This window comes from Chelmon rostratus, chromosome 2 (genome assembly GCF_017976325.1).
Source record: "Chelmon rostratus isolate fCheRos1 chromosome 2, fCheRos1.pri, whole genome shotgun sequence".
NCBI classification, from domain to species: Eukaryota; Metazoa; Chordata; class Actinopteri; order Chaetodontiformes; family Chaetodontidae; genus Chelmon; species Chelmon rostratus.
Genome location: NC_055659.1, coordinates 3,901,319 through 3,929,188, shown reverse-complemented (window position 1 = coordinate 3,929,188; position 27,870 = coordinate 3,901,319). Strand labels below are relative to the sequence as shown.

General features: G+C 41.9%; 1 protein-coding gene across 1 annotated transcript in view; it reads right to left on the bottom strand.

Moving 5' to 3' along the window:
• Nucleotides 1-24,958, bottom strand: part of grip2b (glutamate receptor interacting protein 2b) — a 157,620-nt gene extending 132,662 nt beyond the window's left edge. Inside the window, exon 1 of the mRNA XM_041951168.1 lies at nt 24,802-24,958. Coding sequence (XP_041807102.1) covers nt 24,802-24,958 — 157 coding nt within the window. The remainder of the gene's footprint in view (nt 1-24,801) is intronic.
• Nucleotides 24,959-27,870: the final 2,912 nt, after the last annotated feature.

Sequence of the window (27,870 nt, the reverse complement as noted above, 5' to 3'; positions counted from 1 at the left end):
ACAAGGTTTTGTGGCTCTGTCATGAAACTTCTGCTTCACTGCTAAAAGATGAGCATCGCATCACGACACTAGAGGTCATTTTCAGGCAAACAAAACATTGTTTACGTATTTGACCAAACTGGTGATTGGGCACCATCACACGCCACTATCTGTTTTAAATGGGAAGCGCACTGATTTTAAATATCAGAGTCTCTTTACAGATGCTGGGGAGTACCACTGCATACGCGAAAAAGTTATATAAATTATTTTGTGGCTCTAGAGGAAGCTGCGAGGTAGTCTGATAATGTGCCTCAAGTGATGTCATTAGAGTTGGCCGGGGCTGAAGACTACAAGTTTGATGATGGAAACAATCTGAGGGTGTCGAGTTAGAAAGAAGGGAGATTACTACATTAGCTGCTGCTAGCATAACACACTCGAATCTGACGGTAATGAAGGTGCTCAGTTTCGACAAAGAAGAAAAATGTTACAACTCAGGTGGAAGTCTATAACCAGAGTGTGTCCATGGATTGCCATTAGTATAAATACATGGGGATTTTCGTATGTTCAAGGGTTTAAGTTGAAAATCTCACACTTTTGCAGCTTACGGTGACAAAAGACACTGCAGTAAGCATCAATACACACCAGCTAAACTAATGGCATGAGGATACTTTAAAAGATGCTGCAATAACATCGAAATTCTGAACATGAGGGCTTTAAATTCCTAATAAAATAGCAGAAGACGTGATCAAGCCAAACGCTGTGGGCAAACTGACGGTCTTCACTTTGCAAAACAACACAGCATCAGCAAAACACCTCACAACAAAGCTGCAGAAATAGAATCATGCAGGCAGAATAAACCACAGTAAACAGAGAAGGACAAACACTGCACAAACTCATATGTGAGTCACACTGTTGCACAAACATTTAGACAACGTGCCCAAAACACAGATAGGCCGCAGGATAGCAAATATTAGCAAGCTGTTTGGAACATGATGAAAACAAAAAAACTAGATAGATTTTGTCTGACAAGATACATCTTCCTACAGGCAGTTTTTACACTTAAATATCTTAATAAGCTATTTAAACTTGTTACTGAGATGATTTGTTGATGTCAGAAATTCTTTGTATCCAGACAAATGTACTTGTCTACATTTAAGTAGACAAGTACACTTTACTTGTCTACTTTACTTCCTTCTCTTCTTTGAGACTAGACATTTATACTTGCTTAAAAAATCTTGGTAAGTGAAATTTTCCTGTCCTGTTGGCAGATAATTTGGCTTTTTTTCAGTTATTATTCCTGCTTTTTTTCCCTTGTTTTTGAGCTGAGATTTTTGCAGTGTATAACTGTCTTTAATCTAAATGTCTGACATGTCTTGCACTCCATCTCCTCTTTTCTATACCCTTATTGAACCTTTTCCCTTACATCTCTCTATCAACTTTTCTCTCTTCTTCTTCTGACATTATTTGTTTTCCTGTGTCATCAGCGTGTGGAAAACACACACACACACACACACACATACACACACACACACTGAAAGCAATGGTTGTGTTCTCCGCCTCACTAACTTTAAGCTAAGACCCCTTACCGTTCCAACGGCCCACCTGCGGGCAGGATAATTTTTTTTATTGTTTATCATCACTTCTAGTGACACAAATGCTACGTTCATGTTAATACTTATATTATAGACCGTTAGCAAGCTACCATTTACGTGAATCCAATGATGTTTTAAACCATTTCAGGCAACTTGCCCATTATGTCTCTTAGTAATTCACAGACAGATAACACTTGGACAAAAACATCCTGAAAAGTCCAGATGATCCACGGCAGTAAAAATATTTAGTCCAAAACATGATAATAATCCATGGATGTTTTCTCCTTTCAGATTAGAATTGCCAATTAAATTTTGAAAAAGCCAATAAGGCGCTTCAGTGAGTTGTTGACAGCTCAAGCACCTCAAATCAAGGACTTCAGTGCTATTAGGGAATTTTAACCACAGTTTGAAGCGTTAATATAGTAATTGGCCTAAATATAAAAGATACATAGCCAAAATATAGCTATAAATACCTTAAATATGAGTATAGATGGCCAAAATATAGATTTAATGAATAAAAATATAGGTATTTATGCAGATTCACATATAGTAAATTCCCTTTTCTTGGATGACACCTCGATATACCATTAGAGAAAACACGAAAAGGTTAATTTTCTGTGGTATTTTTATTGTTTTTTATTGAGAATCCCATTGTGTTTTCCAGCTAGTAAGTCCCTGATAAAGTCATCTGCAAGAATCTAAACTATGCTTGTACTCCAAATGGTTCAAGAACAGCTGGGAATTTATTTTTGGTCTGCCTTGAATAGGCTGCTGATACTACTGGACTGGTATTAGGTTAGCAGGTTAAATTATTACTGCATCTCAGATTCTAAGCCACTGGGGAGGGGGCTGCAGCCCTGGCAGCGCCCCCCTTCCCACGTCTATGTTCCTGATTGCTTTCTTTTTGTCCCAATCCCCATTATTCTCTTCCTCCTCCTTAACCTGGTGTGCATTTTCCTCCCCCAATCTCTATCCTTTCCTTTCCTGTGCCTCCTTTGCATATTAGTCTGTCCTTCTTCCTTCCCCTCATCCTTTTTTCTTCTTTTTCCCTCAAAACCAACTCCCTTTCGTCCCTGTTCTCTCCCTTGCTGTCAAACATCCCAGTTTTTTCTCTATCCTCTTCCTTTCTTGCCCAACCCTAAATTCTCCCCTCTTCCCTAAACATTCCTTTGCTGTTTAAACATCTGATGCAACTGAAAGCAACAGCACCCACTGCTGCTTCAATCCCACAATGCAACAGATCAGCACCCTCCGCGGGCCTTTTATGCCACAGAAAGAAGACAGCAGCTGCTGTGTTGTTCTCACAGCGGGCAGTGCACAATAACACCAGTACAATTTCTGTTTTAACTTTCCCACTGCATTTCCCTCCAAACTGAGCCGTGCATGAACTGAGCTGAGGGACTGCAGCCATCCAGCCGGCTGTGTGGCATTCAAATGCATAGTCCCAAGTGAAATTTGGCATGCAGACAAGGTTTGCATTAAAAGCACAGAAAGACACCACATTCAGTTTCTCACTATCAATATACAATATTTGTTGATGATACCCTAAACAAAAATCAGTTGATAAAGAAGATTTTAACTCTTAGAATAGAGATAAAAGCCTATTTTGAATTTTTTCACCTGTTGATTATTGATAATGTTTGTTTTATGGGTACATTCTGTAGGTCATATTCATGTGTTTGAAGTAAGTGGCCATTAACCTACAGTATGAGAAAGCCTCTCTCCAACAATGTCATGCAACAGTAGGTTTAAACAAACTGTGGGTGCATTTGTATTCTTATCTGAAACCTGGAAATCAAAGTATCAGACATTTTATTTCCATCCTAAAGCACACTCATGTTTCAAATCACGTTACAAATCAATCACACCACATCATCAATCACACTACAAAGCTTCAAACCTCAAAGCAAAGGAAGAGGCCGTGCTACATGCTACATATAGCCTGGCACAAACTGGACCACCAACTTAATGGAAAACAAAGAGATGCCTCCAACAACAGTCTAATTTCTGTCATGAACACAGAGGATGCCAGGTAAGCACACAACATTTTGCTTTCTAGCATTAGCACTAGCACGTTGTCACCCACAAATGCAAAGACACAATACAGCTAATCTAATATCCTGCTTTTTTAAAAACACATTCCTTTATTTAAAATTGCTTTTGAAGAGAACTTGTCATCTTGCTTTCAATCTAACTAAATCACTGATTTAGTTAGTGTTCTGGTGCACATGTTCGACACACCTTTGGTGACTGCATTCAAACATGGCCGACAGAGTACAGCAGTAGCAGCGCAATGCTAGCCGCTTCATCAGTGTAACGCTGACTAGCGCAACGATTCTACTATGCTTTCCTGTCTTACTAATGTGTGGCTAATATGTCAATATGTTAGTAAGAGCACAATTAATTACATCAATTCTAACTCAGTGTACCTTTAAATAAAAAAAATGCTTCATAATATACTGACTGCTAATGGAGCTGCTGGTGTTTAAGCCATTTTTTCTGATGCATCACCCACATCTGGTTAAGTTATGCTGTTACTCTTTCTGTAGCTGAACTCTCTTTTTTTCATATCTCTGTCTTTTGTTTTCCATCAGTCACAGTAACACTGAACTCCCCACAGTAATACCTGAGATCTCACAACACACCACACTCACTAAAAATCAGAAACACAGTCAGTCAGACGACGACACGGGTTGGAAACAAAGCTCTGGGTTGGTCAGATTTCTCTGGACGGGAAGGCAAATGGTCAACTTATTGCTCAGTCTGTTGAGCACATCCATCACAGTTAACAGACCGACTTTCTGGCTGAACTTTGACCTAAATTACCAGCTCAGTCTGCATTCATCCATTCACACACAGTCAATGGCACAGCAACTCGGGGTCCCTCCGACCCTCTGATAGGTGGACGACGGCACTATCTCCTGAGGCCCGTCATCTGCTTAGACTGTTTTCATGTTTTCAACCTGTTTGAGCTCCTGAATGCTCGTACCTTTTGCCTTGTTGGACATTTTTTGTGTTTGTGTTGTTGCTGTTGAGAATTGATGACCAACAACTGACTCATGGACAAACAGCATGACAGCATTGCACTGTGGCTTAGCCTAAAGTCTGAGGGAGACGGATGGGATGGATGGATCAGCATGCAGGACCATCACAACAGACCAAAGTTTGTGTGCTGTTCTTCCAAAAAGCAGTGCGTAAAAAAGTGGGACGGTCACACTTTTTAATTTTCATGGGACACAGGACACGCCAGTTGAGGCTATACTGTGGCCACTCTACCTCTATTGAAACCTCATTTCAAGAGTTTGTGTTGAGCGCTCAGTTTAGCTGCGTCCTCTCCACTAAAAACAACCAGATAAAGAAATCAAAGAGAGACTCCCAGTGGACACTCCGCCCATAACAGCAGGCTTCCACATGAGAGGAACTGCTAGAGGGCAATTTCCCTACATTTGACAGCACACATGGCGAGCTATCCATCCACGATTTCAGCATAATTTTTCTCTTAAGTTTCATAATTTGTATGGAGAATGAATCCGTGCAACAATCTTGTGCCAACCGCTTTCCATTCAAATCATGATGGAGAAAAAGATGAAGGGCGGGAAGGACAGAGCTTTTCTTTTTGCCGTCCCCCTCCCACGCTCCTCCTATCTAGTCATATTCTTATCTTCCTCTGCCCACTACTCTCCTCTACTCCCCTTCACTCTTTTTTTTTTAAATCTTTCTTTGTGTCTGTGCTAAGTGTAAAACTTTTTGTGACATCTGTTCCCACAGAATAACGAACAGTAGTAGATTTAACCAAATAAAGCTTCTTTTAAAGAGCTGTCAGTAATTCAAATCTCTTGGTGGCAAAATAATGAAACGTGTTTAGACCCACATTTAAGATGGTAATGATGTACTTACGATTCGCATTTAAAGCCTTGAGCACTTTTTGTTTGACAAAATAGTCTCAACCTTATTCTCTGTTAAGGAAAAACTTTATTGCAAAGGATGTAGGACAGAATGTAAATGCTTTGAATTGCAAACACAGACAGACAAGTGTCAGAAGATTCATCGCCACTAAGACTTTCTCATCCACTTATTTTTCTTTGCTGATTTCATATTTCACGCTGTATTAAACTTTTATCGAATCCTTTTCAGCAACAATATTCTTCTGAAGACAGTTTTCAAATTCTGAGATTCATCTCTAACTGGAAGCGATACAGGACCGATGTGGTTGTGGATGGAACTGCAGCCTCGTGTCTAAAAAGCCTGACTGAACCATCATTAAGCTTTTTGTCATTGATGAAGAAAAATGCAAACACAGTTTAACCCCTTGACGACTGAATTTAGTTAGAATTATATTAAAAAATGTATTCTTTGTGTTTTTGCTTTCAAATTGATCCTAGATTAAGAGGAGTTTATTTTTATTTTTTTAGCACATACAATAGATATAAATTTAGGTATGATGCAAATTAGCGACAACTGGCGTTAATGCTTTAATGCAATAGTATCTATCTATCTATCTAAAAGCCACAAAATTGTTTACAACTATTTACATTATAGCACCAACTAGAATAGGGTTCAAACAACAGTATATGTCCACTTTTTTCAATGCCTAAATGCAGTAAAAACATGTTTTTTGTGTATTCAAAATTCATTTATTTCATCAAAACAGCCACAAAATTGGCTTACAACCAATACATTGTAACAACAACACAACAGATGTAGTTTTCACTTTCACCGGTCCCACGAGAAACCAGTGCTTGCAAAGGTTCCTAGGTGTGTGTTGCATTAGAGGAATGCATGCGCGATCCGGCTGCAATGTGGATTAAAGTGGTATGATGCGAATTCTTGACAATTGGTGTTAAGGGGTTAAACGTTATTATTTTACCAAAAGCAGGCAGCATGTTTTTGAGATTTTGCCATCGTAGCTGGACTGAAAAGAGGTGGCGGTGACATTAGAGGAAACACATGGTGGTATAACCTCAACAGGCCGTCAGTGAGAGCGAGCAGTAACGTGGACCACAATGCAATGAGAACTGACCAGAAACTGAGAGAAACGCGAGAAAGAAACAGACATTAATTAATTAGTAAGTCGGGGCATCTGTAAAGAAGCTTGTTTTTTTATTGTATGTGGAAGATGTTTACTGACATAAATCAGTTAAACTGCTGTGAGGACGACTGGATGCGCATCTCTAAACACCACACGCTGATATGAGCATCATTTTGCAGATGTGGCGCCTGTGATTCATAGAATCTGAAAACTAGGACAGAGGAAAAATTAGACTCAGAATATCATAAAAGCAGCTGTAACGAGCCGGCAGGAAGAAACGCTGTAACCTCTATAGACTGTTGGCATTTTGTTGACGTGACCTGAGACAAAGACAGTGTGACACATAGCAGGAACACTGACGCACAAAAACACACAGCGACACATGAAGGGACGCGTCTGAGAATAAACCTCCTGCGGTCGTTTTTTCCCACCTTTTTATGTATTCTTTCTTGTGGTGCTTGAAATTTCTAACTTACAGTATAAAGTCAGAGTGTTCATTATAAATTCATGCTGCAGTACTTATTTATATTGCCTCACTTTGATCACTGACTGACAGTTAGTTTACCAGCTCCAGCTCCAAACAAAAGACGTGTACATACATAAAACTTTTGGGAGTTTTTTTCTTTTCTAGATTCTTCACAGCATAGTAAATCAATTATGAGCCTCAAGAATGTCACATCTCTCAGACTGTGTGTCCAAGTGTTTGACGCATTACACGCTGCTACCAACTCAACAAATAACCTTTTAAACCAGGGGTCGGGAACCTTTTTGGCTGAGAGAGCCATGAACACCACATATTTTTGAATGAAATTCCAGGAGAGCCATACAAGTAGGATATTTCGATGCAAATGCAGCATGGCGTGTGGCGAAGTGCTGCTTTATATTTGACCGCTTCATAGATGCAATTTTATCATTGCATATTAGACACACAGCAGAACCAGCTTTCTCCACAAAGTACGATACTCGTCGTCTTTTTTTCTTTTAGCCATCTTCTCAGAAGCGTGTCAAAAATTAGTTAGCTGACAGCGGGATTAACGACAAGCCGTAGTGCGCCTTTGCGCATGCGCACATCGACCGCTATTTTCGACAGCAAAATACGGCAGCCTCACTTAAACAGTGCCTGTCACTACCCGATCTGCGTTGCCTCATCTGCGTTGCCTTTGTGATTGATGGATAGATAGATAAATAGATAGACACAACGACATGTATGTTTGCCACTTTCCCATTGAAATGACTGCGAACCGGCTTTCTAGTCGGTGGCTCGCGCGTGCGCAAAGGATTTGTCTACGAGCCAGATGCGGCCGACAAAAGAGTCACATCTGGCTCGCGAGCCATTGGTTCCCGACCCCTGTTTTAAACGCTTCCAAAACAAAACAGATCAATTAATTCAGCAGCTAATTGATATAAGGGGTCACTGGTTACCTGACAGGTACTGACATCATTAGTAATCAGAGGTGTTAACGAGAATCTTTTATGTATTTTTTCTCTTATTTCCACTGTAAACAGAGACAAAAGCGAGACTCGGCTTAGCTCTGCATGTCCTCAGCAAAGTCGTGTCGTTCCACAACTTTCAGGAGCTTCTTGCATTGATTTTTCAGCTCATAAAAAATTTACACTCAACTCAAAAATAGCTTTCAACTTAAGCTTGAAAAATCTGTTTACCTACTGGGAAAATGTGAATTCTTCCCTTGTGTGTGGGAGATCGCTGCAGGTCAACGGTCGCAGATTAGCGACTGCAGACTGCGTTGGATTTATTATCTTTTTCTGAATGACACCTAAACTGAGGAGCTACTTCGTCCATTTCTCAGAGGATAAACACTCCTGCTCACCAACTTTCACAAAAGTTACAAAAACAGTTGCCAAACCAAGAACCGTACAGTGATATTGCAACTCTCAGAAATAAAAAGTAAATAAATCCAGTTGAGAGTGATGCAGGAAGCTTCCTTGCCAATGACAGCACCAACAGATGCAAAGGCTCTAACAGAACACATGATGTTCCTCATGCTCCAAATAGCATCAAGGAGAGAGAGACGGCGAGAAAGAGAGCGGGAGGTTTTTTTTATTATTTTATTTTCCTCTCCTCACCGGTGGCAGAACGCTCTTTGATGCTGTTCCTCCCCCCTGGTTTGACGTTTCAAATGGAGCGCTTCCCTTCTCCTCTGCTCTCCTGCTGATCTCTGCCTCAGTCTTTATGCTCTCTCTGTTTCAACATTACGCCGTGTGTGTGTGTGTGTGTGTGTGTCTGCGTGGAGCTTCTGTGTGTGTGTGCATTTGGGTGTGTCTGTGCTGAATTCTGCTCTCATACCTGTCTGTGTGTGGCATTAATGTACATGTACATCTGTAAGAGGGAGATAGAGAACGAGCAGATGGGTTAAGCAGGATAACAGAAGACTCTCTCAGCCTGGCTTTTTCGTCCCCTACATCACTATCGCATGCCCTTTCTCCACCTGTCAGTGTGATTGTAAAACAATCATATTTCTTTTTGCAGCTACGGCGGTCTTTGGGCTTCAGCTTCAGGCTGAGATATCAAGAATCGCCGTAAATGCTTGATTGTGTGCAGAAGAATGAAAAATAAAAGACATTTAAAGTTGAAACATGTAGCTATTTTCACATCAAAATGATGAATAAAGGGGTACGTGGTCCGGCATCAGCCCCTGACACACGCATGTTCATGTCGAAAACCCCTAACTGTCTGACTTGTCAGTATTTCTGAGTGCCAGGGAGCTCACACTCAGAGTGGACAGCTCCTCAAGATGATTGACAGGAGGTGGAGAAGGAACCAGACAAACTGAGGCGAGGTGAGGTTAGGACTAGCAATAGAGCTTGAAGTGAGAAGGGGCAGCCTGTAACAGAGTTCTGTCAGTAGCAGGTGATTTCTAAAAATTTAAGCCAATTAAATCCATTTGATCGGGTCTGATCGATTTAGAAAAGCTGCAGTCGACAATGTAGGTCGTTGTTTTAACCATAAACACAAACTTTCCATAAACTTAACAGCTTTAAGAATCTAAACCTTGTTGGTTAACAGATCGCAAGATTATTGAAACCTACGATTTATAGCCCACAGGGAGCAAATTATTTGTAATAATATAAACAGATTTTCATAGTCAGGACATTCAGAGAAGAGTACAATGAACAATATGAAGATACGATGCTGAACAACAGGTAAATAGATTGCATTTATAAAGTGATTTTCAGCCTCAGCAGGACAAAGAGCTTTACGCTGCCTCTCATTCATCCACGCACACACACGCTCATTCACCAACCCGCTGGCCTACTCATGCGGAACAATGTGGCGTTCAGTTTTTTGCTCAAGGACGCTGTGGTGTGTAAAGACGGGGAGCGCTCCCATTCGAGCCTCAGGTAGACTGTATACAGAGTCATGTCTCTCAGCAAACCCCCCAAATCACGAGAACACCAAGGACTGCAAACCCTGCAGAGACCAGGAGGAGGGCGAACTGCAGCTGTGACGATGCACTGAAACCTGAACTGTATTATGACATAACATTAGACATGAGACACTATTTCTCTGTCCACACCTGCTGGCCCTGATCAGCTCTAAGACCCAAATCATAACTTTAGACCACATGAGCATTTATTGAATTCTCATACGAGTTTTTTCTGGAAAGCACCGACAATCAATAAAGGGATTGTTGGGGAGCCGGATTCTGCAACAGGCACCACATTGAGTAACCATCAAGATGTCCACATTTCCTCTGGGTCTAATCCACAGCAGCACTTCCCCTCTCAGTCGCTGTATGTAATCGTGCATGGCTCGACTCCATCAGCTCTCGCGCAGGAGGTGAAATGAATCGACCTCTCCAGTCAGATGTCTCAGACGAGAAGCAAATTGCCAATTTTGCTGACAGATCAAATGAGAGAGGTCAGACTCTATTAAGGAAAGCAGGTGGCAGATCTCCCAAACTGTGCGCAACAAATAACGTTTCTCTCGTGAAATGTGCTTTTAAAAGCGCCCTAAAGGTGTTATTAAAGCACTTCACAGGCATCGGACCTCCCAGTGAGATGACACTTCCAGGTATTGATCAAATGTGGCCTGGTTGTGAATTCTCATGCCTGCAGGAGTCACTGGCCAGTGGTGCAAGGCTTGGTTATCTTGATTCTATCACGGGCGTCTGCCAGCCAATCGACCTCTTGACCCAGACATTTCAGAGTGGAAGCAAATTGCCAATTCTGTTGTCGGAGCCTGCTGAGTCGGCTGTACTTGTTATAAGCAGATAGCCGCTCTTTCTCCCTGTGAGCTGCCCGCAATCACCGCTCAGCCTCCACAGTGTGTATCAGTCCCATCAAGGGCCCATCCAGATGAGTGGCCATTCCACCACACAGCTAAGAGTTTATGGAAAGTGTTTAATCAAAGGAGAAACCAACAACTTTCTTCAGAGTTAACTTGCAACAACTTTGGTGGCATTTGGAGTCGTTTTGAAGAAATTAGCCCCAGAGGAGCGGCGCGTATAACTCTGCGGCGGTCGGCTACGAATACGCAATAATGAACCATAGCTGTGCTGTGTGAGTTAGCCGTGTTGTGGCTGGCTGCTTCAGAAATGACATCATTCACATCAGAGGTAGTTGTCTAGAGACGCCGGATGTTGATAACATGCCACCATGGGCTCGGAGGGGAATAGCACCAGCATATCATAACAAAATATTAGAATATGAACGAGTTTCACCGCAGATTATGCGTTATATAGAGGCGGCGCATGGATGCCCCGAGTACTCGCATTATATGGATATACGCGCCGCTCCTCTGGGGCTAATTTCTTCAAAACGACTCCAAATGCCACCAAAGTTGTCTGGGTGAGTAAATGGTCGTATTTAATGCTACAAATAAGGTCCAGGTTGTAAAAAACTAAAGTTATCCTTTAAGTTAAAGCTGCTGGTGATGTTGATTATGTAACACCATGATGGGTCATTTCCAGTGCAGCCACAGTGGAGTTTGGTAGCATAAAAAAAGATATTTTGATTTTGCTGAATAAAACAGAAAACAAATATTGTAGCAATACAATCAATTAAAACGGGTGTTTTTTTTAATTTTGGAGAATGATCCAGAATCATATGCAGAGCTATATGCATGAACTAACAGGAGGAGAGAGACACAGAGCTTGTTAGTGCAACATTCGACATTCATTAGCCTCCGTGTGAAACGGGTGGTGCTGGAAGCTTGATGAAGCGGTGACTTCTTGCGCTCTCAGTTGCTAACTAGCATGAAAGCTGTCTCCGTCTCTCAGCCTCAGTGAATCTGTTTCCTCAAAGGTCAGCGCTGTCAAGGCGGTTTGTTCCCACCTGCTCTGTGGCGGCTGACTGACACATTGAATGATTCATTTCACAGTCAATGCTCATAAATTATTGATTTCTGACAGTGTGACAGCGTTTCAGTGTAGAAATGTCCTGTACAAACTTTTGGCTAAAAGGAACTTGACATTTTTCACCCGGCGACCTCCATCTTTGTCGCATATTTGCACAAACCCTGCTAAATTCAGACATTTCAGAATTAGAGTAAACCAAAGTCACACAGAATCAAAAGTTGTTTTTAAGACAGACTGTTGGCAAACTGCTTTCCTGTGAGATTAGAAATTTGTGTCACAAACACATCAGTCTGGATAAGCATGATGGACTCTGACGAACAGACTCATGATGGATGCACTGCTGCATGCTCTGGTGTGCAGAGTACACTCATTCCTCAGGCCCAGGCTGGGCCTGATGGTATCTCAAAGTGTCCCTTCAGGAATGTCCTGCAGTAAGGCTGGATGTAAAGATGTCAGCATTTGTCTTTGCACTCGTACTAAAACCTCGTCCTTCGGGGTTGTTTTACTGCAGCTGGATTACATTTTCCTGAGGATCATGACTGAGACACTATTCTCCAGATACTGCTCGTCTGGAATGAACTCCTTTAGTCAAGAGAAGAGGAATCAAGCTTTATCAAATGAAGCTTTGCAGAGGTGTAACACACAAGTTTCTGTGGGCTAATCATCAGAGTCCTGAGGGTTGCTGCAGGGTCAAGAGTCTGGCTGGTAATAACACTGATTCATGAAGAGCTGGTAACTAACATGACACAAGCTGAAGCAAACTGCTGTAATAATCTGTAGACAGGTCAGGAAGCTACAATGGACGGCCTTCAGAGAGGATTTCACGCTGTAAACAGCACAGCGTGGTTACATTTCAGACTTTTTTTTCTGATCCTCTTGCAGTGTGGGCTCTGACTTCAATGGAGTGCAAAACTGAAATGAGCTTCACTTTTTACATTCACCGAAATGAGATGCAGCGCAAAATGCACAGAAAAGGAGTGAAGCGGAGTGTTAGATGGAATTCTGCGAGATCAATTACACTGAGTGGAGGAGATGGGGATATGCGAATCAGTGGGGAGAGGGAGGCGTGAGGAGAGACTTGCTTAAACCTGCGACAGAAAATGGGGAGTTATATGCTGATGTTCCCTGATATTAGGAGGGTACAGAGCTGTTCTCAAATAGAGTGATCAAACCCTACTCATGAGGAAATTTTTGACTTCTTTAAGAAGCTGGTTTATCGAGGCAACAGGTCATCAAGCCTACATGATGAAACACGTACTCTCTAAGTGTCTTCAAACACAATGTAAGGATGTTCTTATCCTGAATCTCCAGCAACAGGATGACCTTCCAGAACCATTACACATGATTCAGAAAAACAATTCATATGACTGTTTTCTGATCTGCCACCACTGCGGTTCAGGTGTGCTTATAGTTTAAACACGAATGCGACCTGGCTGAGGTTAGGGAAATGTCTCAGTCCTGGTTAATGCAATGCAAACAGCCGTCGCCTGTCTCAAAGTCACACGCCTTGTTTGCCCCACCTTCACTACAAAAGGTTTGCTCTGCTGATAGCGACGTCACACTATTCCTGCCTTTGCACCTCACAGAACAGTCATGATTCACATGAGGGATTGTACAAAGAACTGAATGAGGACTTATTGGTTAACACAGAAAACACAAAGCACTAACTACCACTGGCGGGGGCACCTTGTTTACCCCAGGTTTCCCACGAATAATAGATGCAAGCTGGCAAGGCCTGTAATTGTAGCACTTAGTTTTGTGGGCATAAAATAATGAACAAATACATTAATTACAAAATATACCTGAAGAAGTATTAAGTGCATGTATTTATATTATTATTATTAGTAGTAGTAGTAGTAGTAGTAGTAGTAGCATCTTGGTTGTATTTCTTAGTATATCTATAATGGTACATTTACCATGTACCACTGGTCAAAATATATATATATTAAGTCACCATAGAAAGTACAAAACAGTAACTAATCAAGTAAACATTAAATTGTCCACAGAAACATATGTACTATCCAAAAACCCAACAGTGTACCTGAAACGTGATCTAGAATGTTGTATTAGCAATATATTAGCTTCAGACAACTAGCATGTCATATTAGTAATATATTAGCTTCAGACAGCTAACATGTCATATTAGCGATATATTAGCTTCAGATGGCTAACATGTCATATTAGCAATATATTAGCTTCAGACAGCTGATATCTTGTATTAGCAACATATTAGCTTCAGACAGCTAACATGTCATATTAGCAATATATTAGTTTCAGACAGCTAACATGTCATATTAGCAAAATACTAGCTTCAGACAGCTAACTTGTCATATTAGAAATATATGCTTCAGACTGCTAATATCTTGTATTAGCAACATATTAGCTTCAGACAGCTAATATCAGTTACAGCTAGTATAATGGCTAGCTAGATCACAGAAACTATATTTCTAATCAGTAATTGAAAACAATGGTCCAATAAGGGTGTTTCGAGTGTAGATAAAAGTCTGGCCATGTGTGCTCGATGACAAATCTGATCAGTCTGCACCAACGTCAGTTAAACAGAAACTGCGACCGAACATTAACTGCAGCTGGCAGAATAAACACATTGTTAAATCATTATACGCAAATATACAATACAACAGGCAAAGTCGATTTTTAAGTGTATATTATCACTGTTACACTGGTACATTACATGCTGTGTTTTCAATTTGTCTTCCATAAGTGCTTCATCAATCAATCCTGACTAGCAATCAACACTTTGCATTGCAAATGTGCTTCACACACATCAAAAAGGAAATTAAGACCGAACAAAGCAGCAGCAGCAGCAGCAGCAGGATAAATGACACGTGGAGCTGCAGTCACTGATAGCAGGTTAGAAGGTTCTAGTGCAGGAGGGAGGCAGGAGAAGGAATGAAGCATCCACCCACACACGACTGTAGTATCACCCAGAGAGAGAGAGAGAGGGAGAGGGCAAAGCATATGAGGGAGAGAGGGTGACAGAGAGAGCAAGAGGAGAAGCAGAGATACAGGAGGAGAGAGAGAGAAAGACCAAAGGAACGAGATAGAAAGAGGAGTGGGGGTGGAGAGATGAGAGAGCGAAAGAAAAGGAGGATTTAACACCTAAATTTAGCTGCTAAATGTGTCTCATGAGTGCACACAGACAGATACAGCAGCCATAACATCTGATATCCAGGGTTGAGCATCAGGAGGATTTTCCTGTTTTAAAGCCACTGAGACATTTATCATCATATCCACAAGACGTGATGTATCGCTGCTGTCAGTGTGTTTGAACTGCAGGAACCTGCTGTGGATGTCATAGATCCCAGAGTGAAGACACCCACAACACGCCAGCAGATCAAGAGACCCTAAAGGGTTTAGTCAAACAACAAACGCTAGATTAACATAAGTGATGACCTTGCTATTTGAGGAACAGAGCGAACCTTTTATAAATGCACATGACTCAGAATAAGAGAGGATCTGCTTTAGGATTTTCCTTTTTTTTTTGGTTTCCATAGCAGAGTTGTTAAAGCAGCTTGCTTAGCTCTCAAATGATGTCAGGCGTTGCAACAAATGAGATTAAATTCCTCATTGTCTCTGTTGTCTGAGAAATGATCATCGGCACACTTAGTTGAGACAATATTAGTTAACCCAACAGCAACGACAGCAAATCTTCCCAGCTCATCATTGCTCTCGAGACCTGTAGTAGCACCTGCAGAGCTAACTCAGCTACAGTATTAGGAGAAAGATCTATGGTTCTGTACACACACCTGTGTGCAGCAGCTGGAGATGTGTCCATGTATATCAAGCAGTACATAGATTAGTTACACGTTTTTATATTTTCACCGAAAAAGCACGAGATGAAACCATTTGTACGTTCCACCTGCACTGTTTTGGTGAATGTGCTGCACACTGTCCAGGTGACCCAAGTCAAAAACTAGTATTCTTAAATGGATTAGAAATATAAATTAAATACAAAAAAGCCAGTACAAGTACACTTTTGTTTACTTTTGGTGCTAAATTAAAAGGATGTTTGACAGATCCTTTTAAAAAGTGTACTTCTAAATAGATGCTATTAAGTTCGACATTAATGTATTAAAAATGAATATAATAATTCTGCTATACTTAAAGTGTTAGTCAATGTACTTATAAAATGTGTACTTTATTGTAAGTGTGTTATAAATTCCACTTAAGTGTACTCTTGAAAAGTGTACTGAACTACAAATATTTTAAATGTATACTTATGAAAAGTATGTTTATTCTAACTTATTAGCATACTTAATTAAAGTCTACTTTAATTTCACCTCATTTGAAGGATACTTAAGTATATTTCCAACACACTGGCGATATAATAGAATTGTACCACTGGTGTGTTTTGAATGCTCTTGAAACATGAGTTTCACTTCAGTGCTCTTAAAGTTGTGCCAATTTAGCTGTTATGTAGTGTACTCAAGTGGTACTCAAGGAGTACTTGAGTAACACTTAAGTGTACTTAAAGGCGACAAAAATAGCCCAAAGTGTACTAGTACATTCTTCAAAAAGTATAATATGTGAAGTTCTTATTTTAAGAGTTGAGTAAAGTAACGTGTCCTAACAAATCCAGAAAGAATTGGTGTGTTTGTATCTTCATCATCACATGAGGACATCATAAGTCTTAATGTGATGATGTACAAACTTTTTCTCACTCACAAGATGACATGATAACATGACAGCACTACTGCCAGCCTAGTTACAGATGTAGCCAATAAGATAAGGAAGAAGATATGAGGAGCTTTGTTGATCCCAGAGGCAGAACTGGGTCACTCCAGCTGCACACAAATAGCCCCTAAAAGTAAATACAGTAAAATCTGTGGAAGACTAAACATGCAGCATCCGAGCCACGGCAACTTTGGGTGGCTCTAGTTGCAGCTTCTTGATTACACCTGAAAAACTGAATGGCTGTATCATCAGCGTCACATCACACATGAGAAGCGAGGGTCAAAGGTCACATGGTCAGACGTTACAAAGTTTAACAAATGAAAGTGCATTAGTGCTTCATGTTGATTTGATTGGATGGAGGATAAATGCATGAAAACAAACTGCAGCCACGTTTCTGCTGAAGTTTCCTCCTGTTTGGAATTATTTTCACCGTCTCCGACTGTCTCCCTTTGTGTTTGAGCATCAGCTGCCATGCCAGTATCTGTGTGGATCATGTTCCTTTTGCATGTATGTATTCAGGCAGTAAAAAGACACTCATGCATTATGAAACAGTCAGTGCTTGAACAAAGAGTGGAATCAGCATCACAGCGCAGATTCTCTTTGAAAGGAAGAAATATGAATGTTTTCATTCCTCTGCAGGTTTTTGGACATCAGGTGTCAATCTTTCTTCCAACGGTGTTGAAATCAATGAAAATGTAGATTTTCAAGACAAATGAAACTAAACTTTTGTCTAACTTCTAAAGCTTTCCAACCACTTTCAATACATGTTTGTTACTGGCTGATAGTATTCATAGTAGTAATAGTAGTAATATTCCAGCGTGAATGTGTGCACAGTTTTACCTTCCTGACCTTTGATCCTGTTCACTTTAGTAGATTTAGAACCAGATAATGACCACATAAGTCTTAATGCTGGGATTATTGCTAGTTCTAGACTTAGGTATGCTTTGTAACTCAAATTAGTGTTTGCAGATGTGGTTTGGAAAAGTAAAAAAGTACATTTTTGAGAGAAGTAGCTAGTGACTGCAGCTAATTCCAGATTTTCAGTGCACCTGCAGAGCAGCTGTCCTTCACTAAACTCCTACATCAGCCAACATTAGTCTGGTGTTTTATCTGTAAGACTCACATTAATGAGGCTATATCTTATCTTATCTTATTTCAATGCATTTGTTCATCATCTGTGATGTCACTTTAAGATGCCGTTGCGTTGCTGTGAGTACAATGACACAACTAAAACTAAAGTGCAGCGATTCAACTGACAAAAGTGCGAGTGGAACCAAAATCTTCCTGACTGATGACCTCAGGGTGCAGCCCTCAAAGGAGGAAAACAGACCACAAGCTTGATGCCTCTAGTTTGTTTCAGAAAAGTAAAGTAAAATGCGAGCTGTGCATACAGCTGCATTCATTAAAACAGGAGTGTCGCTGTTCTGGACGGACGGCTGACAGCCTCCTGTGTAGACACATTGTGCGGGTGAAACTTGCCTTTTGAGGACCTCGTAGTTAAGATTTAACTAATCCAAGTTTTAATACGTGTTTCAGAAAGAACAGCTGGCCTATGATGATGATCGCAAGCTCCAACTGTGGCATAATTTAGAGCAAGCAACAGTAGAACAGGCTTAGAGAGGTCAAACAGGCAGCAAACTGTGTGAGTAATGTCTGCTTCACAGCACTGAAGCTACAAAGTCATCGGTCATCCAGACCAAGAACAACTGCACAGACGAGTGTGTGACAGTGTTTGTATTTACCTGAGACAGCGTGCTGTACTGGCTATCAGCAAGATGTTATTTACCCATTTGGAGCAGGTTTCTAATGTAACATTTCATTACCTGCCCTGTTTGGTGCCTCCTCTTCGCTGTGATCTGTTTTTTTTTTTCTTTTCTGACATATTCAATTATCTCCCCTCTCTGTGGCGCTTTTGATGCTGATGTAGCTATTTAGCCAGTTGTGGATGTGGCTCAGCCTCTTCAGCCTTTGTGAGCAGCTTTCAACAGGCTGATTTAAAATTTTTTTTCTCCATCTGCGGCGCTTTTGATGTGCATCCACTCATTTTTCCAACGGGTCTTCCACCCACTTCACTTGTTGTAAACAAGCCAGGGAACTAATTCTAACTCCACAGCAGCAGCGACGGCAAACTCATCGCCAGACTCACCTGCCAGATTCAGTATTCTTAGCAAATGATAAGATGGTTCGAATGAAAATGGACTCTCAAATGACACTCGTTTGCTGCCAACGCGGCTGTTAGAGCAGGAAAACACACCAGCCAGTGCCAAATATTTACACGCATGTGTCTATTTGTTGCCTCCTCCTGTTTTGGAGAGATATTTATACCAGCCAAGCTTTTATAATTTAAGCAGTATTTTCAAAAATGCTAATTTTTGTTCCTAATACAAAAAACCTTTTCCCAACCACAAACAGCTGACATGGGGAGAGCAAACTGGAAAAGGATGCAGGAGGAGACATTTAACCTCAGCTCTAATAAACTGAGTTCATTTCAAGTGTGTTTAAGTCGGGTTTCTATTTATCTATTTATCTATTATACTATCTACTATCTACTATCTATTTATAACATTCTTAATAATGCATTAGCCACAGTTCCTGTTCAGCTCAGAGTTTAAGTGTATTGACACAAACAGACACTATATATTCAGTAGTGCTAATTAGCATAACTTTTTAAAAATCAGTTGCAAGGTCAGTCGGATGATGTAGTCGTTTAAACATGTTTGTTTGTTGAAGGTTTGGTTTGGTTTAAGCACAGAAACTACTTCCTTAAATGTACATGGCAAACAGAGAGCTGAGCGCTGTTAGTTCAGCTGGTTGGTGATGGGTTAAACGGGAGACAAACACTAGTATCAGGTTTTCATTCAGCTGTCCATGTCTGAAATCAAACTGTCGCTTGGCCGAGAAGCGGTTTGTCTGTGTTGTCTTGAGGGTTCACTGTGTTCTGCTGCTGTCTGTGATTCAGGCAGAGCAGCATCAGCTTTCAGCCTCCATTCTGTTCGCTCTCCATTGTTTTCGATGTGCTGCAGGACATCTTGGAGGTTAAATGAAAAGGTCACGGAGTGGCAGTTAAACGCCTTTCTGTGGCACCACTAACATGCCTGAGCTCCGAAATGTACTGTGGGGCTTGTTTATCTCCGGCTCCAGTAAAGGTGAAGGTTTGACTGTTGGAGGAGGATTTGGCTGCCGGCTGATGGTAATTTCCCACCTCGATCACGCATCTAGTTTGCATTATCTGTCAGCTGCTGCAGAATTTCAGCTGGAGTTTCACTGTGGAACTGATAATTTCAGTGCGTGAGGCACAATTACAAGATGCAGATTTGAGATGAAAATTGGCTCTCATGGAAATAATGCAGAGGCTCAGCAGCTTTGGGGTATATTTAGGTTCCAGAACACACATGCACAAACCGAGTCTGAAAGGGATGGATGATATCAGTGGCTTGAAGGAAGGCTTCTACAGTACCTTCACAGTGTCAGTATCATAATCTGTTGTACTTTTTACCTTCCTTAGTAGAGAGTCTATCCTCGCTAGAAAAATTGATGATTATTATGACCCATATTTACGCTTATTGGCAGCGACCTCTAGTAGCTGCAGTAATTATAAAATACATCAGATGCTGTACTATAAAGAGCAAGAAAGTCCACATATGGAGGAAGGTGGGGTGGATGAAAGGGTCAAACAAACACGGGACTTTCACCCAGTAGACTGCTGTTCATGTCCTGTGTAAAGCCAAAAGTCAACATTGACCCATTTTAAGTTACATAAGGTACCTAAGTTATGTATGTCACGTCATTAAAATCATTTGAAATAAGACCAAGTACAACTGAATTTAATTAGTGGATGGTTAAACGTTAATATAATAATAATTAATACTGCATGTTGCAGTATGCAAGCTGCATGTTAGCGATGCATTCTATCCGCTTACATAAACTCATAGAAAAGTGCAACCAGTGGAGTCGCCCCCTGCTGGCCATTAGAGGTGATGCAGGTTTAGCTTCACTTTTAAAGCCAAGAAGCTTCGCCCACTATTTATTATACCGCCGATGTCCCCAGCTGAGGTGTTCAGCACTGGTCTATTCAACTGTAACTTTTTGCATCAGGTACTTGTACGTAGCTTATTTTAACCCAAACCATGATGTTCCTGACCCTAACCAAGCAGTTCTGTTGCCTAAACGGCAAACTTCAACAAATTTACTGACACTATCCAGTAGACAAGCAGGCCTGTGTCGTTTTGGGAACTGTCATATACTTCGTTATGGGAGTCACTGGCAATCAAACTATATATATTATATTATATATACCTACCTAGACCCCAGTCACTGAGGTATGAGGACGTGTTGAATCTTGAAGTGATCTAAAATACACTTTTTATGTTTTGTAAAAGATAGCAAAACCTTTATATAAATCATGTGAGATTTTCATGCACGTTTATATTAAGTCACTAAATCTTCCCAAAATTTTAGACACCCTTTTCAAATCAACTCCACCTACAGAATTGTGTCATGAACATCCTTTGTTCGATTATCAAGATACTGTACATAAATAGTTTTCCTCAAATGTAAAATCTTGATTAAGTGTCATCATGCATCCTGGCTGTTTTCCTCTGATTACAGGTGCAGCTTCCTTTCTACCTGTGCTTTTCCCTGGCTTCCAAGCAGCTTACCTGAGGTAAATTTGAATTTTTGCTGCAGGGCACATCCACCATGCTCATTCAAATTTAGCACAGTGTGCTGTAGTTTTATTGCCATTCATCTGAAGCACAGAGCCATTTTGGCAAGAGAAAATCACGCTTTGAGACATATATAATTGTCCAGTCAGGTCTTCCTATTTTCCAGCATCCAATCATTTTCCCGTTTTAGTTATTCCTTTCTTTTTTCCCTCACCGAACATGCATTCAACACGCAGCCTACACACATACATGTGCACGCTCACATCCATTGTTCGGAGACAAAAGGCAAAGTGCTCGGTGGCTTTCTCCTCTCAGATTACAGTAGCTTGTGTCTATCACCATCTATCATTAGGAGGAAAAGTGCCAGAACCTGCAAGATTGAATTGTAACACCTGTCAAAGGTGTTCGTATTTGGTTAATAGGATTTGAGACGGCTGACAGATTTACACCACAGATTGGTCAATGTAACGTTTTATGTACTACAAGTGTGTATTTTTATACCTCTAAAACAACAGCCCACCCTGGGAGGCCAACAACTGTCCAGTGAAACCACAACTAATGATGGTCCTTCCACACCTGCAGGATTCCAATCCAGGAACTGTTCACCAAAACAAAAAAAAGCTATATAAATGCATTTTCCAAAAGCAGACGCAGACAGAAAAACACTACCTGTAAGCTGGTCTGAGATTGGTTCCAGTAGAACTGCGTTATGTGCAGTTGAAATGCAATCTGTACTCAAGTAGGAAGATTAAAGTTTCAGTGGCACAATGTATTAGGCGGAAAATGATAGTGATGAAACTCCTCACTCATGTATGAGCAGAATACAACCTTCACGGCCGAGTTAATGACCCTCGACATCTTTTATGAGAGGTGAAATGGAAGAACGGTGCTTGTTTTTCACTTTGCAGCCCATAAGGCCTCTTGTGCTTCCCAAACTACGGCAGCACTGGCTCGGCTCAGACTCCGGCTTCACGGTTTTCCATTTACTCAGCATACGTCAACATGGTCGCCGAGCTCTGGCAGCGTCAACAGCAGGAAGCAGCTGCACAGTTTTTTAGAAATATGGATCACACAAGTGGAATACAGATCGAAGAAAAGTAAATACTGTGAAAGCAGACCAACCTCCATTGAACCGGTAATGAAAATCGTATAACAGTCAAAAAACTAGCTAGCTGCTTTTTAAAGAGGGTTGACCGTCCTTTTCCCAGGACTGCGGCTATAATCACCTCCAGCGTATCAGAGGTAAGACGATTGGTACGGTGTTTGATATCCAGCTTGAAGAGCAGAGACAATCCTCCATGTTCGTGAAGGAATGCATCGGCCTAACTCTTCTGGATTCATACCAGGCATACTTAACATTCCCGATGTGTTGCTGTAAGATGCACCAGATAAAAGCATCCAGCAAACGGTACGTGTCACGTGAGAAGAACAGCATCATCCATTGTGCCGGAGCCGGGGGGATATTGGATTTTTCGCCTTGATATGCCTGTTTTCCCTCTTGTTTACAAAGTGACCTTTCCCCGCCTGCAGTCTAATGTTTGGCTCTCTGACGGTTGTTTGATGCTGTTTGAAGTCTGGCTGCTGCAGTTTGTGCTGAGTGATTAGAAAGATTGTTTGATGAAGGGATATAAGGGTGGAGGAGAGGGAAACAGGCACACTCACACCTCCCTCGCTCACACATGTACATTTACTACTGTATACTCGCCCTCTCGCTCTCCTCGCTGAGCTGTTTGTGTACGATCAAAGCAAGTTAAAAAAAAATAAACCACGCAAAAAAAAAAAACTGAACTCTCTGTGAAACACTTTCCAAAGTCTTTGAAGAACATGAGGCACCTAACAAACTGTAGCAACAGTGCTAACCAGCTCAGAGCTAATTAAATGGTAGCACTAACTAATTAAGCCAGCTGAGCAGCAATGCAGCAAACACTGGCAAACAGACAACAAAACAGTGTCACAGGAAAACTCACAGCCAAACTTTTCTGTTGCTGCAGGAAAAAATGACTTCTCACTAGTGCCACTGTCTTCCAGTCTCTGATGTATTACATTTATATACAAGACTTCTGAAATGTGGAGGGGTGCTGTGGCACAAACAGTTGAACGGAAAACCCAATCTGGGCAGCATTAAGCCTTTGTTTTCTCCCAAAAAAGTCATTGCTGATGCAAAGTTGCTGCATTTGAGTGTAATTCGTTGGAGATACAGTGCAGTCGGTGGCTGAAAACTGCCGGTTTATGGAGCGAGCGCACAAAAGCCAGCGAGGACACAACAAACTGTTGAAAGCTCCTGCTGGTGGATGACGGTACTGCATCCGCTGGACGGTGCTGGTTTTCATTTGTCCGTTTTTGCAAACTTTCTCATATTAACAGCTAAAACTTGAACTAAAATATGTTTCTGAAAACATCTTAGGCAAACAAAAACCAAAGCAGTCACAGAATCTTGATCCACATTTTATCAACGCTGCCTAGTTTGACAGTTTGATCTGATTTTTGCGCCCCTGCCGCGTCGCACTGGACGGACACATTTGCACAAAGTTGAGGCTGAGTCCTGGTTATGCAAATCCAGATGTGGTGACCATCATGCACTGCAAGTTCGGATCTCTTGCCCTCCATAGAAAATGAATGGGATGCCTCAACTTGACATTCATCAATCAACAGCGTTTGAAAGCACTAACACCACCAAAACACCACAGGGGAGGAAGGATGGTTTGTATGTCAGATTTGCACAGCATATAAGAGTCTGACCAGTCCAAAGACATGCAGGTTATGTAAATTGCCTGTAGGTGTGAATGTGAGTGTGAATCGCCGTCTGTGTGAAGGTGTCAGAGCTGTGATAGGCTGCCGACCTGTCCACAGTGTATCCCCATCGGGAGCTGGGGCAGGTTTCCAGTCCCGCACACATGAGGAGCTCGTATAGAGAATGACCAACAGATCTCTACGTCTAATGAGAAAATAGGTAGTTCACTGGAAGCTTCTGAAAACGAGTCAAATGAGCATGTTCTTATCTTCCACCTTTAAAACGAAGATCTGATCTGAGTGAAGACAACGAGAGCTGCTCGCCTGAGGTGAGGACAAAGCTCACCAGTATCCACTGGTGCGGGAGGCGGGTCACAAATCACACTTAGTGCACCTGACCATCCACCCTGACTCCTCTCTCAGATGATTAGTCTGAGAGACTAACACACACACACACACACACACACACACACTGTGTTGAATGTACAAATGTACAAAGAATAGATTTGCATGTCAACTATACTGCCTTTATCTTATGAGGCATGCAGACAATACATGTCCTGTAAACACAAAACACACACACACACACCCACCCACCCACACACACACACACACGCACGCACGCACGCACACACACACACACTAGTTTTTTCTCTGAATTTCGTTCATCTCTTTGAAACACACACACACATGCACTCACATAAACACACGCTCATCTACTGCTTTGGTATTATTCATGAACAAATACCCAACTTCACACACACACACACACACGTGGCGGTGTGACCTCTCACCACTGATGCAGAGGCTGAAACGGCAGAGTTCGTCACACAAGGTGTCCGGGCTCTCCAGATCTCCTGGCCCCCCCGCTCTTCCTCCTCCCCCTTCCCTCCTCTTCTTCCTCGGCGACATCCTCTTCACCATCTTCATCACTCGCTCCACTTTGTCCATCCCGGATGACCAAGGTTCACCTGTCAGCTGTCCTTTTCTTTAAGCTCCTTCTTTTCTCTTTCCTCTTTCTCACACTTTCTGCCTCTTCCTCCTCTTCCTCTTCTTTTCCAACTACGTCTTTTTGGGAATTCTGACAACTTTCGCCACTCTGCACTTGTTTCTCGTCTCCCTCTCCTCTCTCACGTCCCTCCAGCACAGGGACTCCCTCGTTTTCCCAAAAATCCCACCTCTTCCTCCTCCCCCTTCTCTCTTCTTCCTCTCGTTGGTCTGCTCTTCTTCCTCACTTCACCAGTTCTCCCACCCTTTACAATGCACCACTTAATTGCTCAGTTTCAGCCCCACAAACACCTCAGCCATCCTCTGAATCTCCTGCTCTTCTCCTCTTTCCGGCTCACGGAAAATCCGGTGAACGAAGCGACGACAGAAGTGAGATACTGAGGGAAAAGGGAGGAGAGGGAGAGGCAGCACGTTTACTTCCCCCCTCCTCTCTCTCTCTCTCTCTCTCTCTCTCTCTGTGCATCCCCCCTTGTCACCTCCCACATCAAACCTTCAAAAGTCTCAGCTGGTACTCCCAGAGAAAAACGGAGGAAAAATAAAAGATTTTTAAAAAAACACTCAGCGTGGTGCTTTTTTTTTCTTTTTTTGTCTCTGCAGTTCTATGCTTCATTATCTCTCTCTCTCTCTTTCTCTCTCTCCCTCTCTCGCTCTCTCTCACACACACACTTTTTCATTCTGTCAGCACACAAACACACACAGTTTGTCTCTTTCCACATCCGCAACCACGGCTAACTTCTTCAATCAATCCACGTCTCCCTCCCTCCTGCTTTCCTTCATTCCTTCCTCTTTCCCTTCTTCTCTACCTTCCTCCTTATGCTTACTCCTTCATCCGACCTTCATCTCTAACTTTATCCTTCCTCTCCTTCGATATTACCTTGTCCTTCCTTCTTTTCATTATCCCTACAGTGCCTCATCTTCCCTATCCTCCTCCTACCCCTCCAGCTTTTCCCTTGACCCTAACGCAATCCATCCTTCCCTTCTCTCTTCACCCCTCCATCTCATCTGACCCTCTTGGTCTCTCTTTCAGCATCTCTCTCCATCTCTTTCTCCATCTTTTCCCTCCCTTCTCTCTTCTATCCCTCCATCCCTCTGCCTCTTCTCATCTGCTCTTTAATCTCTGTTTCGTGTCTCTCCATAATAAGCTCATCATCTCCTCTGGAGGGGAGGTCTCTCTCTCTCCCTCTCTCTCTCTCTCTCTCTCTCTTACACACACACATGCACATACACACATGCACACACACTGTTTGAACAGGTAGGCGGGACAACACACTGTGGACACTTCTGCTTAGCTTTCTCAAACACACAACATGACACATAGCCACACACAAAGTCACACACAAAAGTGTGTCACTCACTCACTCACACACACACACTGCAGAGCTGAGGGTGTGAACCCCGGGTAGCTATAATGAAAACTCAGGACATGCCTGTTAATCGCTGACCCGAGACGATCCATACAGGCGCTGTGATCCTGCAGTGAAGTTTTCACTCTTTGAAAAGTGTGACACCTGACAAAATTCATTGCTGGCGGGAGATTAAAAGTCACCCCATGAAGATTATTGAGGGTTCTGACTTTCTTGAGCCAGCTGCCTCTGAGAGAGTCACCCTTTAGAGGCTGTTATCGTCTGTGGGTTTCCAGCATTACTTCACGGACATCAAGCTAAAATAGTTTCTGAATTGGAATTTCATATTGACGCGAGGTGAGAAAAGAAAGCAACTTTCATTGTGGGTGTGATATTATTGTGTTTGCAGATCCTAAAGCTAGCTGAGGGTGGTGGGGATGGCTGCGTTTGCAGGTGGAGGACCAGGGAGCCAGAACGTGACCCTGACTGGCTCGTTAAGGCAGTGGTTCCACACCATTTGTGCTTATGACCTATAAAAATACGAAGCCTTTTCTAAGAGTGTCAATCTATAGAGAATTTGCAATAAAAGCACTAAGGGTAGAGATAAAAGGTGTGACTTCATGCAGCAGAATTTTATTTTTCATTATCTCCTGCAGCAGAAATCATGTCAGTGCATTAGATTCATCTTAAGACTCGACCCACGTGTTGGGGTTCACTGCGTTCAGACATGTTAGACGCTCAGAGGAAAGAAGAGGCTGGTCCTGCTCTCCTTACCAGGCCAGAGGGAAATATTGTTTGCTTGGATGCTTTAACTTTGTTCTGTCAAGAACCCTCTTATGGTTGTATGAATAACGGCTGCACACTCTCAGTGGCAAAGGTAAAGGCGGCTTGTTTTACAGTCCCAGAACCTCATAGGAAGAAGTGGATGTTTGGGCACAGACCAGCTGTGACTTTGTCTTTGGTTTAGCAGTCAGTGTTTCCCCATGTCAGGTGGGATGAGATGAGAAAGACTCCATGTTAATGATTTGTAAGTTTAGTTGTGTGGAAAAGTGCATTGACAGAATAACATTAATGTATATACTCTAAATTTGGGTTTGACAACAGTCTTAAAGGGGTAGTTACATTAAAATCCACATGACATGAACGTGCATAACTTGAACAGAGAGAACAAGTGAGAACAGAAAATGCATCAATGAATCCCGGCAGTGACTGTAAGATCCTGTCTCTTGTATTTGGGTTGTGTTTTTTTTCTTTGCTTGGTTTGGTTTAACAGCATCAGTCAGCACTTGCTTGATGTCTCGATCTGCAAACCAACCTCAGAAATCTCTCGACAATAATTTGAGTGAGACTGAACTCAAAGTTTGAAAAGGAGGTCAGCCGCAGACTGCCAGACATCCTGAGCAGTAAAATGACTGTCTTCAGCTCCCAGTATCACAACTTTCAAAGTATAATACACTCTGCAGGAGTCAGAAAGACAGAAATAGACTCAATTCAGTATTTGGCTTTGTCAGC